General features: G+C 35.3%; 1 protein-coding gene and 1 non-coding gene across 2 annotated transcripts; one reads left to right on the forward strand and one right to left on the reverse strand.

The window, feature by feature from the left end:
• The first annotated feature begins 8,233 nt into the window (after positions 1-8,233).
• LOC129769589 (cuticle protein 16.5-like) lies at positions 8,234-9,085 on the forward strand. Its single transcript, XM_055771951.1, has 2 exons — positions 8,234-8,500; positions 8,575-9,085. The coding sequence occupies exons 1-2, from the start codon at positions 8,486-8,488 to the stop codon at positions 8,980-8,982; spliced, it is 423 nt and encodes a 140-aa protein (XP_055627926.1). The 5' UTR covers positions 8,234-8,485; the 3' UTR covers positions 8,983-9,085.
• Positions 9,086-9,168: 83 nt separating this feature from the next.
• On the reverse strand, positions 9,169-9,240 carry Trnaw-cca (transfer RNA tryptophan (anticodon CCA)). The gene has a single exon. It is a non-coding gene; the product is annotated as a tRNA-Trp (tRNA).
• Between the last annotated feature and the right edge of the window lie 8,971 nt (positions 9,241-18,211).

An 18,211-nucleotide genomic window follows, 5' to 3' on the forward strand; every position in this document is an offset into this window, starting at 1 on the left:
GTTTCGCTACGTTTTGTATTAACCCACATGTCTTCGAATGTTTCGTAACGTAACTCCTAAACATATGTCTTTACCATAACGATGTATTTGGAAAAGTTGTTGGAAATTATAAGCGAATTCGTAAAATCTCATGAACATGATGGTATAACACGACAAACATATTTAAAGGGCCTGTTTACTATTAAAAAGACATTAAATTAGAAATATTTTTTTTTAAATATCTCGAGAATGACTACATTTAGAAGGAGATCGATTATAACCTTTTTGTTTTAAATTACATCAGGATTCATAATTTGTGGCTAAAAATAATTGTTAACATACAAAAATTCGAAGTTTCGAAAATTCCTAAAAATTCGATGTCTCACAAAGTTCGTCAAAAATAGTTTTACCATCTTGGGCCCTATTTAAAAAAAAATTAAAAAATATGTATTTTGGATATTGCAAATTGAATTTTTATTTTGTAAATATAAAAAAGAGTATTAATTTTTTTCTCAGTGTACATTTTTTTCATATTCAATTGAAAAACTGTAAAATGTTAGGCGTTATCTAAACGCCCTAACTGCCTCGTTTTGATTGGCCCGATTTACGGTTTCCCTAACACAGCCATTAAAACCAAGCAGCCTTGGAAAAATCGGCATTGCAAATACATGCAAATCGGGGGTATTTTGTTTCGACTGAAATGTGTTACCCCAACACAGACTTCTGAACCAAGGTGTCGGATGAAATTGGCATTGCAAATTCATACAAATCGGGAGCATTTCTGTTCCGGTTGAAATGTGTTTGCCTAACACAGACTTCAAAACCAGGATGTCTGGGGAAATCGGCATTGCAAATAAATGCAAACTGCGAGTTCTTTTGTACTCGCTTGCCTTTGTGCAAACTAAAATATGTTTCCTTAACACGGTCTCCTAAACTTACGAATCAGGGGAAATCGTGCAGACACTAGAGGCGAATGAACTAGGTTTAAATCCTCTATAGCATAAAAAGTAGAAGTTGAAGTTGTTGATTCATGCAAGCCGGAGGTACTTCTGCACCCGCATGTTTTTTTGCACTCCGAAAAATGTTTTTCCTAACACGGATTACAAAAACGGGTACGAACATAACGCTTTGGCTCGGTTATTCAAGATAACATTGAAGGATATGCCCTCATATCTTCTGCTCACTGAAATGAATGCTAAGCTAAGGTAGTCCCACGTCAACCTTGCAGTTATATCATAGATATAACCCACCCATTATGAAATAGTTTTAACGTGAATCTAAGCTCGACCTTTTTCTTTTCAATGGTTTGTTCACCATTCGCGGTTTCAAATTACATTATTCACAATTCATCAGTCATCTAGCTAGCGATCAGACGGCAGAGAGGCCATCGAAATGACCTTTCTCAAGACCTAGTGGTTAGTTTACTTTTCCAAATAGGTATTGTTTCAAGGTTAGAGGCGAATGAACTGATGAATTTTAAACTTTTTATAATTCAAAACATCATCATCATCATCACCATTCAAGTCGTCTCGCTCCAACTCTCAGACAGCAGGCTTTCTCAATGCTGATGTCACACACAGCAGTTTTGCTCGATTCTCAGGAAGAATGGAAGATATATATCACACAGTATGGTGTAATTTTGTTCGGTGGAGACATGTCGTCTGGTGAAGAATACCTCTGTATTCTTGCATCACATCATATTTGAATCTGTACTGGGGTGTAAGTTTAAAATTTCCAAAATGAGAGCATTTCGTTTGGGGTGCAAAGTTTTGAGCTTTAATACTCCATTGTAGGTTGAGCAAAGTGGTAGGTCAATCACTTCATTTGAAAGATCGAAGTTGTATGATTTAGGCTGGTTTTTATTGACCCAAAAACCTGTTTCAATAGCTCAAAACTGCTTCGAAAGCAAACTATTGAAATCACAAACATCTATAAATATGAGTACCTGCTTGAAGGTTCATCTTAGAAAAGGTTTTTCGACGCATGTTGGCTGTTTCTAATTTGCTACTATTGTTCTGACGAGAACAAGAATGAGTCATGAATCAACAATCTTCGACCGCGTATACAAAACAACGTGAACCTATCGATCCTTTTCAGGACCACTAAAACTTTCGACCAGAGTAATTTTATAAAGGGCCTGGCCGGGTAAAGGAGTAAAAAGTGCCCCCAAACCAAATCACTAGCTGTATGGCAAATATAGTATAGGATATTAAATAAGAAATTTTGGCGGTTTATTTGAACCCCTATGTGGTTTGACGTAGGATCTATAGTGAAAAACGTACTTTTTCGTTTATTTCACGCCACCCTCAAAAGATCCGAGATAAAAATTTGAAAAAACAGGAAGTGGGTTATATCTATGGTATAACCGCAAGGGTGACGTATCGTTGATTTAGAGATCATATGTTTGAAGTTGAATCTAAATCCATTCTGAATGAATGTATAAATGAATATTTGGGGGACTTCGTAAACAAGAGCGTTACGTTGGAGGCACAAGGTTTTATGCATCCAATATAGGATACGAAAAACCTTGTTCTGAAGAATAATCTTCAGAAGCTAACCTGCTAACTGTACTTGATTGACAAATCACAAACCCAAATGTATTATATGGATATTTTATGGATAGTAAACATTCAAATAAACTCTTTCACATGAATGTAATTTTAAATTCCCAGAGGAACTGGCAGATTATTTTCAGTAACGATTAGATATTTCCACATTTTCCTCGATACTGGAAGCCCACCAGTGGTTAATGCCAACTCGATAACCACCTGTTAATAGCACTTGATTGAAACATATTTGGTCACAGTGCTACATGGATAGAAAACATTCAATTAAACTCTTTCACATGAATATATTTTGAAAATTCCCAGAGTAACTGGCAGATTATTTTCAGTAACGAATAGATATTTCCACATTTTCCTCGATACTGGAAGCCCACCAGTGGTTAATGCCAACTCGATAACCACCTGTTAATAGCACTTGATTGAAACATATTTGGTCACAGTGTTACATGGATAGAAAACATTCAATTAAACTCTTTCACATGAATATATTTTGAAAATTCCCAAAGGAACTGGCAGATTATTTTCAGTAACGATTAGATATTTCCACATTTTCCTCGATACTGGAAGCCCACCAGTGGTTAATGCCAACTCGATAACCACCTGTTAATAGTACTTGATTGAAAAATATTTGGTCACAGTGTTACATGAATAGAAAACATTCAAATAAACTCTTTCACATGAATGTATTTTTAAATTCCCAGAGGAACTGGCAGATTATTTTCAGTAACGAATAGATATTTCCACATTTTCCTCGATACTGGAAGCCCACCAGTGGTTAATGCCAACTCGATAACCACCTGTTAATAGCACTTGATTGAAACATATTTGGTCACAGTGTTACATGGATAGAAAACATTCAATTAAACTCTTTCACATGAATATATTTTGAAAATTCCCAGAGGAACTGGCAGATTATTTTCAGTAACGATTAGATATTTCCACATTTTCCTCGATACTGGAAGCCCACCAGTGGTTAATGCCAACTCGATAACCACCTGTTAATAGCACTTGATTGAAACATATTTGGTCACAGTGTTACATGGATAGAAAACATTCAATTAAACTCTTTCACATGAATATATTTTGAAAATTCCCAGAGGAACTGGCAGATTATTTTCAGTAACGATTAGATATTTCCACATTTTCCTCGATACTGGAAGCCCACCAGTGGTTAATGCCAACTCGATAACCACCTGTTAATAGCACTTGATTGAAACATATTTGGTCACAGTGTTACATGGATAGAAAACATTCAATTAAACTCTTTCACATGAATATATTTTGAAAATTCCCAGAGGAACTGGCAGATTATTTTCAGTAACGATTAGATATTTCCACATTTTCCTCGATACTGGAAGCCCACCAGTGGTTAATGCCAACTCGATAACCACCTGTTAATAGCCGCGCGTGTATGTGTGTGTAGCGATGTCTTCCCAGGGAACCGTTTGTGGCATCACTCTCCTCCTGATAGATTCCCTTCTGGCCTAGGGTGCACAAACAGGCTCTTGGTGACACCGTTCATCCGCGCTTTCATGATAAATAAAGAGCTTCACCGCAACAGCGACAACATGCTCCAATCGCTGTTCAATTAGAACTGAGTGGATTTCCGAGCGCCGCTCGCTTATATACCGATTGGTGATTTCAATAGCCTGTTTTGAAAGCAATTTTAAGACTATTGAAACAAGTTTTTGGATCAAAAAGTAACAAGTATATAACGCGTAAACATTTTATCTTTCGAATGAAGTGTTTATCATACCATTTCGTTCAGTTGTTTAGGAGCTATTAACGCTCAAAATCTCGGTCTCCGGCGTAACGCTTTCGTTTTCGAAACTTTGATTTTACACCCCGGTATAGAAATGAAAGACGTAGTCCTACGTCAAAAAAAATTCTGAATGTGCATCTTACTACGGTGTATCAAGAAAAATTATCAAAAAAAAATTTCATCATAAATCTTAGTACCAAAAAAAAAAAATTGAAATTTTGAAAAATTTTTTTTTGAGATTTAGAGATTCAGTACTACTCTAATTCATATTTTAATGTGTTTCTACGGCTTTTCTAGATATTTGTGATTTTTTTCGGATTTTTTTCAGTGTTGCGCGGTATCAACAATTTTTTTTTTATATTAGGCTGTCAAAAAAGTCCTGCGGTATTTTTTTTGAATTTTCATTTGTTCATAAAATTAGTTACAATCATCTGTTTTAAGTCAAATATGCTCCGTTTTGTTCTATGACTTGTTCCCAACGAGATGCCAACTTCATAGTACCCCTGTTATAGAAGCTCGCTTCCTTATTGGCAAAAAACTCGGATAGCCAATTTTCACAGGCCTCTTTTGTGGCTAACTTCTGACTACCTAGCACGTTCGCCATGGACAAAAACAGATGGTAGTCACTTGGTGCAAAAGAACCTCCCATCCGAGCTCCCGGAGCTTCTGGCGCGTCACCAAAGAAGTGTGTGGCCTGGCGTTGTCCTGATGGAAGACAATGCGGCCTCTGTTTATCAAAGATGGCCTCTTCTTCATGAGTGCTACCTTCAAGCGGTCCAGTTGTTGGCAGTACAGGTCCGAATTGAGCGTTTGGCCATAGGGAAGCAGCTCATAATAGATTATTCCTTGACAATCCCACCAAACACACAGCAGAACCTTTCTGGCCGTTAATGAGGGCTTGGCCACCGTCTGAGTCGCTTCAGCGGGCTTCGACCACGACCGTTTGCGCTTCACGTTGTCGTAAGTGACCCACTTTTCATCGCCAGTCACCATCCGCTTCAGAAACGGGTCGATTTTGTTGCGATTCAGCAGCGATTCACATGCGTCGATACGGTCAAAGATGTTTTTTTGGGTCAACGTGTGTGGCACCCATACATCGAGCTTCTTTGTGAATCCAAGCTTCTTCAAATGGTTAATAACGGTTTGATGACTTATCCCCAGCTCTTGGCCGATGCTACGGCTGCTACTATGCCGGTCTTTCTCGGCTAATTCAGCGATTTTGTCGCAATTTTCGACGACAGGCCTTCCGGAGCGTGGCGCATCTTCGACGACCTCTACACCAGAACGAAAACGTTGAAACCATCGTTGTGCGGTGGAAATGGAAACTGTATCGGGTCCATTAACTGCACAAATTTTATTGGCAGCTTGAGATGCATTTTTGCCTTTGTCATAGTAGTACTGTAAAATATGTCGGATTTTCTCTTTATTTTGCTCCATATTTGCGACACTATAACTCACGGACGACTTAACCAAACAAAACACTGTCGAGGACTATATTATAGCGCGCAAAAATACCTTTCCAACAAGCTATAGTATGACTCGATACAATGAATACAACTAGAACTCCAAAGAGTGGTTAGGTAAGGGAGTAAAAAGTGCCCCCAAACAAAATCACTATCTGTATGGCAAATATTGTAAACGATATTAAATAAGAAATTCTGGTGGTTTATTTGAACCCCTATGTGGTTTGACGTAGGATCTATAGTGAAAAACGTACTTTTTCGTTTATTTCACGCCATCCTCAATAGATCCGAGATAAAAATTTGAAAAAAATACTGAATGTACATCTTACCACGGTGTATCAAGAAAAATTCAAAAAAAAAATTTCATCAAAAATTTTAGTACTAAAAAAAATATTTAAATTCTGAAATTTTTTTTTTGAAATTAGATATTTAGTACTACTCTAATTCATATTTAAATGTGCTCTTACGGCTTTTCTAGATTGATAAACATCTTCAAACTGTTTTTTTTCAAATATCTAATAATAAAAATAAAATAAAAAAAAATACACAGTACAAAAAAATGTCCGGTCGCTAACTGGCTGATTGATAAATCGTGAATGACTTATTTGTGATTTTTTTCAATCGATCATCTAACTTTCGTGATTTCAATTGGTGTTTCCGGGTTAAAAATGACGTAGGGTATTTCTTAGCGTTGAGAGTTGTGTGCTTCGGTGAAAAACTGTAGGTGGAAATTCGTTTTTTAGCAATTGCTTTCGCCACCGTACAATACATTCGATTCGGATTTTTTGTTGTCGTTCTGCGTTGGAGATGGTAAGAAATACTGGAAAACTACTTAGATATTCTTGAAATTGTAAATGCCTTGAAGTAATTTGACAATCTGCTCAAATTGCTTCGTGAATCGTTCGCGCTCCTCATTCAGTGAGAGTATTCATTTATGGGTCCATGTTATTACTATCAAATAATTGTATCAAAATCATCGCTTAATTGTATTACTGGTGGAGCGAACAAAAAATACCCAATAATCATATTAAACGGCTCTTTTCAGAACCTCCAAATTACTATCAAAGAGTTCAATAATGGAATGTTTCAAACATAAAATCAATATGCAACAAACAGTCTAACGTAATCCTACGCCAACTATACGGTCGTGTCACGAACACAACTTTTCTGTAACTTTTTCTCGTAAAGGAGGAATATGAAAACGAGAAGTATACAAGATCATGGGTAAACTAAAGAGAATTGAATTATTATTGAGTAAATAAAACACAAGAAACGAAAGTAATATTCAAACTGAATATTTGAGGCACATAAGAAAAGAAAAAAATGAAATAAAAAAATTAATATGAAGAAAATTTTAAAAGGGTATAAAAAATAACATAAGGAAAATGTATTGAGAGAAAACAGTATTATTAGAATAAAAGAAGATAAATGAAACCTTAAAGGAGAATTGGCAAGACAAAGTTAAAAATAAAAAATAAAGCGGGAAAAGGATAAAAAAAGAGGAAACAAAAATTTTGGAGGATATGGAAATCAAATAAACAAAAAAAAAATGAAACAAAGTGACACCCATTCTGAATGCAATGTTAACGTGATTGACCACATCGGTATTTCACGATAAATCCTAAAATTAGAGAAAATCGGAATTGAACATAGGCCTTTTATTGAACTATTTCTTATTTCTCAAATTTATTAGGACCAGGACTGTGGAGTCGGAGCAAAATTTCACGATTCGACTCTGACTCCGACTCCCTACAATTATTAGTACCGACTTCGACCCCGACTCCTGCTGGAAAAAATGAAATTATGCGAAACCTGGTTTCTCATCAGAACGTTTTATTTACGATTTTCTCTGATCAGACAGTAAAAATAAACATCAAAATTTAAAATGCTCGTAAAAACACTTCGACTGCGACTCCGAAGCCCTGATTGGGACACCAAATATTGCAATATGATTTATGTTATTAATTATATAGTTTTTTCATCCACGTAGGAAAATTCATTTGCTAATGCGAGAAAAATATTTTGCCAACGTGCAGCATTTTAAAATATTCTACAGGCGACCTAAATCACTCGTTCCTTTTGCGTTTATTCGTTTTCATTTCGATTTTTTAAATTTTTTACAAAGCACCAATAATTGAAAAAAAAAAAATGGAGTGGTATGAAGTGTTCGTCTCCACATTCCTGAATCCGTTTTTCATAAAAGTACAATTCAATTTAATTTCTGAAAAATCTTGCAGAATATACCACGGAGACATACTCGGCTTTGAATTCCCTATGGGTTATATATGTTTTCAATTAGATTGTCTGATTGGCTGGTGAAGTATGGGGATAGGTAACTATTCAACGTTGTAGTGTTGTATTGTATTTGATGGGAAACAAATGAACATCCATATAATACCCACCGTACTATTCGCCGTTCCAAGCAGGTGTCGAAATTAACATCCGAAACGAGGTAATCTAGTTACGGCCGCTGCCATTTGTTTTTTTCCTTGTATCGATTGTTCATCGTCGCAAATTTTACAAATCGCGATCAAGGCACCGCATTGATATTCCAAAAACGAAAATTGGGACACACTGTTGTCCGTTTTGAGTTGTATATCAAGAAGGGGCAATGGTGGAGTCGACTATATGTATCTAACGCGGAAAATACAATTATAGTTCAATCGCAAGTTTCAATCAGCACACGTCGAAGTGTCCAACCAAAATACGCCACCAAAATGTTCACCAAATTGGTATGAATTGAAGCATATTTTTATTTTTGAAAATGGAGAATAACTATATGAGTTTCCTTTTCAATTTATTCCAGATCTGCGTCGCTGCGTTGGCGATCTCGTGCGTTTGTGCGAAGCCAGGAGTTGCCCCAGTTGCCTATTCCGCTCCTCTTCTGGCTGCCGCTGGACCATCCGTTCTGACCGCACAGAGTGCCCAGATTGTGGGTCGTAACTACAATGGAATTGCCCGGCTGGCATATGCAGCTGCTCCGTTGGCATATTCTGCTCCCGTTGCAGCCAGACTTGCTGCTTCGCCCTTAGCTCTCGCTGCTGCAGGATATGCAGCTCCCGCTGCTGCTGCCTTGGCATACACAGCCCCAGGCATAGCTGCCGCTGGTCCTTTGGCATACAGTGCTCCCGCGCTGGCCGCCTATTCTCCGCTTGCGTATAATGCTGCTGCTCTGCGGGCTCCGCTGGCCGCGTATAGTCCATATCTGTTGTAAGTGACTTTAGCTGGTGAAACATCGTTAGTGTAGTGACGGTTTAAATATTTCAAACTTGTGATATTGTTATTGCTAATAATACAAACTTTTTTGAAAAAATTAATTATATGTGTATATTGTTTCTTCCTTTGAGATTTGAAAAAGATTCATATCCTTTCCTAGATAACGTACCATAAGAATGGAGTTTGACCCCGACGTGATTTGAACACGCAACCTTCTGATCTGGAGTCAGACGTGCTACCGTTGCGCCACGGAGTCGTATATAACTTCAGCGAGCTGTCAGTTGTGTACTATCCTGTCAACTCTAATCGATCTGTCTATATCAGCCTGAGGGCATCCGTATACTAGCACATAGGATTTGACAGCGTCAAACATGTCCGGGTCGCAAATGCAATTTGCGACCACTGTCACTCGCGAGAACTGCCAAACTCTCAAGCTGGTGTAAAACAAGGCACTTAACATACTACCAGGTGGGTCAAAACGTGAAGTGGTTTTCTGCAGCCATTTAAAAAATACACAAAAGTAAATTAAGACGATTGAGCACAATTTGTGGAATATACTGATACTTTATGAAATACTCATTGCTATATTCATTATATTCATTACGTTTTACGCTGCAAGCGTTTCATTTATTGTCTTTGCGTTGAAGGCACCATAATGATTTGCGCCATTTGGAAAACGAAATTAAGGACGAAATTAACACACTTCTAGAACAAAAAATAATGAATGAAAATTTACTTTTCTGTATTCAATATGTATTCTATGTAATAGAGTAATACGTTTCCTCGAAAATTGTGAAATAATATGAAACTGAAATTGTGTTTGATGCTGATTTTATATTATAATGGTGAGTTTTTGTGATTATTGTGTTGTAAAATATTTGGAAATATACAACCAAATGGCTAAGTAAGCGTCAGGACTACGTGTTTTAAGTAATCGAATAACTTAAAAATCTACATACTATTTAATTTTTTTTTCAAAAAACAATTCTTTTTTTAGTTAGCGAATGGGCGCACCTTGTTCCATAGATTTGCCTTGAGTTCGCCGAGTAATTTGATAGGTTTGGCAATGACAGCTAAATTTGTAGCACATCTTGACTCGCGGATCATATCCCCTTGCCCGGGGCTTGGTCTATATAATTAGGTAACAATTGTGATGCACACCACTGCGATCTTGTGAAATTGTCGAAACGTTGGCTCCGGTGTTGCGTAAACTTGTTTCCACAGCTAAGAGCAGGGGTTTTCAGGTTTTTTTTATGGCAGAGCACTTTTTATAGCAAAATTATTTGATGGAGCACCTGCAATTTTTTATCAATCATTTACCAATCATGTTTACATCGACCCAACTCAACTGGAAAAACTCTATTTCGGTTGCGTGTCGCAGTTATACGACATCAGACCCAGAGTAAACAAGATAAATGACTATATGCCCAGTGAAATTAAAATCAAGAATGTTTGTTTTCAAGGTGGGAGCATTTGCTATAACTTTGCGGAGCACAAATTTCCCGCGGAGCACCATTTGAAAAGTCTGTGCAAAAATGAAAACTACTTAATTGTTTCGGTTAAAATTTTTTTATTCTTAACATACCCCTTTAGGGCTTTACACTTCTTCCAACGCTGCTCAAGTTTGTTGATCCTTCCGAATAATAGAATTTATCCAAGTCTGAACCACGATAGATACAATACGGTACCGCAACTTATGAGAAAGGCCTTTCAACCATCTTGAATTTTATATGTAAACAATCTGCAATATTTTGCAATATGTTTTTTGCTTCTTTTTGTGTGGAATTGTTTTGGTGGCTAGAAGAGCATAGAAAAGTTGAAAGGTAAGTCTTTTACGATTAAAGTTAGGTTTGTAATATACTCTATCTTATTATATATTTCAGCTCAAGAGAATAAATCGCGTTTTACAGTTAGAGACGTCGGTTAATTGTTTGATTAATTCAAATAATCGAATATCTGAAATTTTAATCGAGTAATTTTGTATCAAATAATGAAAAATCTAAATATGAAGACACCGAATGATAATTAAAATAATCGCGATTAATAAAAAAGGGAACAATATTTTTAAAAAAATACAGTGCAAAATTTGTTTAACCGTCATGGTTTTTTGTCGACATTCATCGAATATGCTAAACCATTTACGGTTGAAGCATACAAATGATTCGCTGGTGGTGGAGGATGATGGGAAGAAGAATTCAGGGTCTGCAGGAGTAAAATTCGGATATATATATATATATATATATATATATATATATATATATATATATATATATATATATATATATATATATACATGTATATATATATATATATATATATATATATATATATATATATATATATATATATATATATATATATATATATATATATATATATATATATATATATATATATATATATATATATATATATATATATATATATATATATATATATATATATATATATATATATATATATATATATATATATATATATATATATATATATATATATATATATATATATATATATATATATATGGAGCCTTATTTGGCATGTTAAGATTTTAGGGGGCACGAAACGTTTCTACGGTGAATACACTCCTCTCCCCTCTCTTGGGGCGGGGTCTGTTTTATTCTATCATATTTTCTGTATCAAACATTTATTCCATGTAACGGAGAAATGGTCTTGAACGAGAATTGTGTCTGAAAATGATCTGATATTAGAATGATGAGTTTTGGTAGAACTACTAGGAATTTTTCAGTGAAAGGTATATTCAACGAGGTCGTTCAGAAGATCAATCAATGAATAGTTCTGTGATTGGGCTCATGAACTTACGCTTAGTCAGAAAACGTGAATGTTTGAAGGTATTGATAACAAAAAACAAATTTTGGGCGGGACGAAGTTTGCCGGGTCAGCTAGTAAAAAATAAAAATCAGTTCTGTCGTAACCTTATTTGGAGCAATATTGCTCAGTAGTTTTTAGTTTTCAAATCCGAAATCCGTACGGAATTTAACTTACTTTATTTAACTTTAAATACTGCAATTCCATGTCAATACGATTATTATTTTTGATATTATTAATTTTTTACATGGCTTTGGACTATATTTTTTATTATTTTTCTCGACAGCTGTGGTTTTGACATAGGACTATGTCTTTGATTTCTATATTAAATCGTTACGAAAAATGTAACGATTTATTAAGAGTTTTCAAACGCATATTACTCAAAATGGTTGGTCAACATATGTTGTGTTATATATCATTAGACAGGAAATTTGTTTGTTTTTTTTTGCTTTTGATATTATTAATTTTTTACATGGCTTTGGACTATATTTTTTATTATTTTTCTCGACAGCTGTGGTTTTGACATAGGACTATGTCTTTGATTTCTATATTAAATCGTTACGAAAAATGTAACGATTTATTAAGAGTTTTCAAACGCATATTACTCAAAATGGTTGGTCAACATATGTTGTGTTATATATCATTAGACAGGAAATTTGTTTGTTTTTTTTTGCTTGAAACATGAACAGTGAATATAGTAAAAAAAAGAAACTCAGAAACGTCGATGTCAACGTTTAATTATGTTTCCTTCGTTGTGTCCCCGCTTCATATCCCTCCTATCCGATCGATAAACTTTTAGTCGCGGCAATACATACACACACTCTTTACAGATACACGGGCCAAAGGTTGTGCAGTCCACTGAACATTCAACAAGAGCCAAAGGTTGTACCGCTCATGACAACTCTACACGAGCTGATGATTGCACTGGCTAGTGACCATTCTATCCTGGATTCCTCGAGTCGAGAAAGATGCACCACGCTAGATATGGGTTACAGGCTAGGGGGGCGTTGCTGATTAATGGTCAGCTGCATCCCAATAGGAAGTATTCCGTGTCGGGCACACGTACAGAGCATTGGAGACAACAACATCCCAATTACGAAAACACTTGTAATACTAACTTCGAGTCAACCGCGAGTAATCGGTTACATATTACTAACATAGATAATAAGCAAAATTGTCAAAGTATTGGACTCCCGGCCCCGTAAGGCTAACGCCATATGAGCCTTGATAAAAATATATATTTTGGAAAAAAATAGTAAAAAAAAGTTAACAATTTGACGATTTAATTGGGTATGTTTTCTTTCGATTGCACTATCCGCTCGCTTCCTCCCCGACGCAACGAGCAATCTTTTTGCCTGAATTCGTGCGTTAACTCATAATGTGAATTGATGCGTAAAATGAATTATTTTACATTTACCGATAATAGACATTAATTTTATATTATACTAGCTGACCCGGCAAACGTTGTTCTGCCAAAAAAATTATTTCTAGTGAATATGTTGATTGTAAAATAAAAAAATAACTAATGTATTGTAAGTGTGTTTAAATGTTCTAAAGATCTACACATACTTGAAACGTTCGTTACTCTTTCTTTCATACTTGTGTTTGACATACCGAGGTATAGAGCGCAAAGTCGATGACAAAAATTGAAAAAACACACAAAACATTCCTTGTATTCCATTTCCGATGTATTTCATTCACGAATCTCTTGAACGTAAAATGTAAATTGAAACAAGGAATAAATTTCGTTGTTGCAAATTTGTTGCTCTTCATCGAATGTTTTGCTCAGCTGAGGCGAATATGGCACTACTCAACGGTTTTCCATGGCAATGTCTGCGTTGTTAATTTTTATGGATGATTGTCCGTCATTATCAGTTTTTATTCATTGATATATTGGACATCCACCTAGGCTTGCGGTCGTGTCGTTGATGAAATCTTTAAGAAAAAGCATTGTACAGTTTCCGTCTGCCATGCAAGGCTATAAAAAAAAGGCTATGTTTGTGGTAACAATAACGAACAATCACCCATATTTCGTCATTAGCAGACCCGAAAGCAATTTAAATTGTTGAAATTTGAATGAAAATGTTTATTCGATGTTGTTTGAATACTTAGTAGACATAGCCTCGACCCTAACTCAACTATTTTTCTATAAATCTCCTTGCATTTCAGCCAAAATATTATCCAGAATATAAAATAATTATCAGACTATTTTCGTCCGATATTTTCTCTACCTGTAAAGAATGTGTTATTCTGTTACGCAGAACACACAATAGAGCCATAGTTCATTTAAAATTTTTGTTTTAAAAGCGTGTTTATTTCACTCGAAAATTCATAACAATTTACGCTTAACAGAAATGGAACACGAAGCTCAATGACGTCTATACGCATTGCGTTTCAAGGTCGGATGACATTCGTTCTCTTTGAAAAACAATCACGGGTCGATTGTTTGGATATTATTTATACCAAAACACTAAAATCGCGATTAAAAATAGGAAATGGAGGTACACATTTGAGGTTATATGTACTTTTATGCCAAATTCATAAAAAAAAGAAATAAAAATTATTTAGATTTTTTTTTGCATAGGACCACCCTAATCGGTATAAAACATACGGTAATCGGTATCCTAGCGGTATCATATATAGTTTACGTCCTATTCTCATGCCTATCAAGATTTCAGTGCATAACTTCATTAAAATCGGTCGAGCCGTTTCGGAGGAGTATATATATATATATATATATATATATATATATATATATATATATATATATATATATATATATATATATATATATAAGATTGTATGTCGTCCAATCAATTTGTGCTCACTTCATGTTTTTATCGTGTAGGTCTCACTACTAACAATTTGTGTAATTGTGGTCCAGGATGTCATAATATCGAGTATGTTGTTTGGTTATGTAAAAATTAAATAAATGAATTTAAATGGCTGCTGATTTAGAAGATCGAAAGGGTATACCAACGTAAATCAGATTATGATAGCTTGAGTAGTCCCGATCTTATGGTATGGTATTTTTGTGTACATTTTCGAGCAGAATGCGGTACCGAATTCTACCACGTTATGTCATCTAACCCGTTTAAAGGATACAAGTACATAAGGGAAACAGGTTTTCCAGGACATCCATTAGATGTATCAAAAGAGAAAAAAATACAGATTTTGAACAATGAAAAAATGCAATATAAATGCAATTATTACACACAATCACAGTCCTATGTCAAGATCCCGTCCGTGCCCCTAGGCTCAGACCCATCAACTTTTGTTTTTAGTAGTGATTTTTCAAAGTTAACCGATGGTTGGGAAAAATAATTTCCCCCCTTTTCTCACACCACAAAAATTCATCAATTCATAATTATGAATTTTTGTGGTGTGAGAAAAGGGGGGAAATTATTTTTCCCAACCATCGGTTAACTTTGAAAAATCACTACTAAATTCAAAATTTGAGCTACTGGATCGATTCAGATAATCGACATATCAAATTAAAGCTGAATGAGCTAATGAGATTTTCTTGTAATTATTGATCGTGTTAGTTTTTCATAGTTTTCTTGGTTAAAGATAGAGGGCGCTAAATTTTTTCTTAGTAGCTGAAGTTTTTGACGTAGGACTACGTCTTTCATTTCTATACCGGGGTGTAAAATCAAAGTTTCGGAAACGAAAGCGTTACACCGGAGACCGAGATTTTGAGTGTTAATAGCTCCTAAACAACTGAACGAAATGGTATGATAAACACTTCATTTGAAAGATAAAACGTCTACGCGTTCTATACTTGTTACTTTTTAATCCAAAAACTTGTTTCAATAGTCTTAAAATTGCTTTCAAAACAGGCTATTGAAATCACCAATCGGTATATAAGCGAGCGCCGCTGGGAAATCCACTCAGTTCTAATTGAACAGCGATTGGAGCATGTTGTCTCTGTTGTGGTGAAGCTCTTCGTTTATCATGAAAGCGCGGATGAACGGTGTCAATCCATCAGGAGGAGAGTGATGCCACAAACGGTTCCCGGGAAAACATCGCTACACACACATACACGCGTTTGGATGCCATTCAGCATCGAGAAAGTTCCGGAAAGATCTAATCATTTCTGGAAAATAATCTACCAGTTCCTCTGGGAATTTAAAAATACATTCATGTGAAAGAGTTTATTTTAATGTTTTCTAACCATATAACACAGCGATCAAATACATTTGATTTTGTAATTTTTCAACCAAGTGTAATTAGCAGGAAAGCTTCTGAAGATTATTCTTCCCCATCAGTAGTAGGATATTTCCGTATCCAATATTGTATGCGCCCGCAATCGATTATTGCTCAGTCGCCGAAAGTTCCGAGCTCAGAGAGTTCATTCCCCTCTAGTTTGCCTTCCAAATTGCCATCGTAAACCACACCTTCTCTCGATTCAATCACACACAAAAAGCATACTTGAGCGATATTCTGGTGGTGAGACACATCCATTTTTCGTGAGGACATCGACAAGACAACATCGTTGCTGAGGGTGCTGGACGGCGTAGGATCGAGATCTGCCCTGAAACGCAAGCAGTTTGTTTGAAACTGTGAGGGAGCACAGAGAAGCCGATCCTTCAGGAGAAGAGAAGCTGACCATTGAAGCAGCCGCTACACACACACATACACGCACGGAATTCTTTCCGTTTGGATGCCATTCAGCATCGAGAAAGATCCGGAAAATATTCAGCCAGTTCCTCTGGGAATTTAAAAATACATTCATGTGAAAGAGTTTATTTGAATGTTTTCTATCCATGTAACACTGTGACCAAATATGTTTCAAGCGAGTGCTATTAACAGGTGGTTATCGAATTAGCATTAACCACTGGTGGGCTTCCAGTATCGAGGAAAATGTGGAAATATCTAATCGTTGCTGGAAAAGTAATCTGCCAGTTCCCCTTGGAATTGAAAATTACATTCAAGCGAAAGAGTTTATTTTAATGTTTTCTATCCATAAAATATCCATATAATACATTTGGGTTTGTGATTTGTCAATCAAGTACAGTTAGCAGGAAAGCTTCTGAAGATTATTCTTCAGAACAAGGTTTTTCGTATCCTATATTGGATGCATAAAACCTTGTGCCTCCAACGTAACGCTCTCATTTTCGAAGTCCCCTAAATATTCATTTATTCATTCATTCAGAATGGATTTAGATTCAACTTCAAACAAATGATCTCTAAATCAACGATAGTCCTACGTCACCCTTGCGGTTATACCATAGATATAACCCACTTCCTGTTTTTTTACATAATATGTTCAAAAATTAGAGAGGTATTCTTTACGTTTAAGAGTTATTTTTCTTTTTAAAGTTAACATGTTTTCAGTCTTCGTTCATTATTCCTATGCGTCTAGACTATGATATTGTATTGTTTCAATTTATTTATTTATTTTATTTTCATTTCAAATAAGACTAGCTTGATGGCTTCAATTTAATATGTCGATCATCAGAATCGGTTCAGTGGTTCAAAAGTTATGAATTCTTGAAAAAAGTCATTTTTTAATAAAAGGGGGAAAATGATTTTTTTTCGGACTACCCTAAAATGGAAATGGGCAAAATAAATAAAAATACGGGTGCAATATTTTGCGAAAAAGAACAAAACTACCACTTTCATAAAAATCTGACAACCACTATATCGGTTTGACAAGGAATGGCTATATATTAGAGTGCCAATGTATATATGGGAAAAAGTGACCATCGAATTTTCAAACAGGACTTGATTAATAATGTTGAAAAACTACCCTATGCAAAATTTCAGCTCAATCGGTCTTCATTTACTAGTGTTGCACAGCTGTCAAAGTTTGAGTTTTTTGAAAACCTAAAAATCACACGGGAAGAAGTTCAGGAAATCGGGGTTTTAAAAAAAATAAATATGCCAAATGCCTTATAATTGCATGAAACGTCGAGATTTACCGTTGTCTCTTTTTCCCTGTGGAAGTATTCATTTACCGATGTTGTCAATCAAATTTCGTTTTCTTAAAGTTACAGTACTACAATATGTTGGTTAGAGAATGAAACGTAGGAAATTATTTATGTTTTCATCATAAAATATCAAATAATTTCTTTCAAAGAAAATTCATTGAAAATCTTTTTTTGAAAATTCAAATCAATATTTTTCAAAAATATTTTTTTTTTAACTTTTGAATAAAATGTACATGAATAGCCCATTCAATTACCAACAAGTCATCGATACATCGGAACAAGTTTACTACTAGAAGAGAAGATTTTTCCAGAAACAACTTTTTCATATTGTCTTTGAAAAATTACTACTAATGTTTAAGTCGTAACATCTTTGTGTGTAAATTATCGCGATTGGCTTGTTTCACAAACTTTGTTCTATTTAGAAACATGTCAAGAACAAGTCAAACGCGAGAACCTACACACCAA

Source organism: Toxorhynchites rutilus, chromosome 2 (genome assembly GCF_029784135.1).
Source record: "Toxorhynchites rutilus septentrionalis strain SRP chromosome 2, ASM2978413v1, whole genome shotgun sequence".
Classification (NCBI taxonomy): domain Eukaryota; kingdom Metazoa; phylum Arthropoda; class Insecta; order Diptera; family Culicidae; genus Toxorhynchites; species Toxorhynchites rutilus.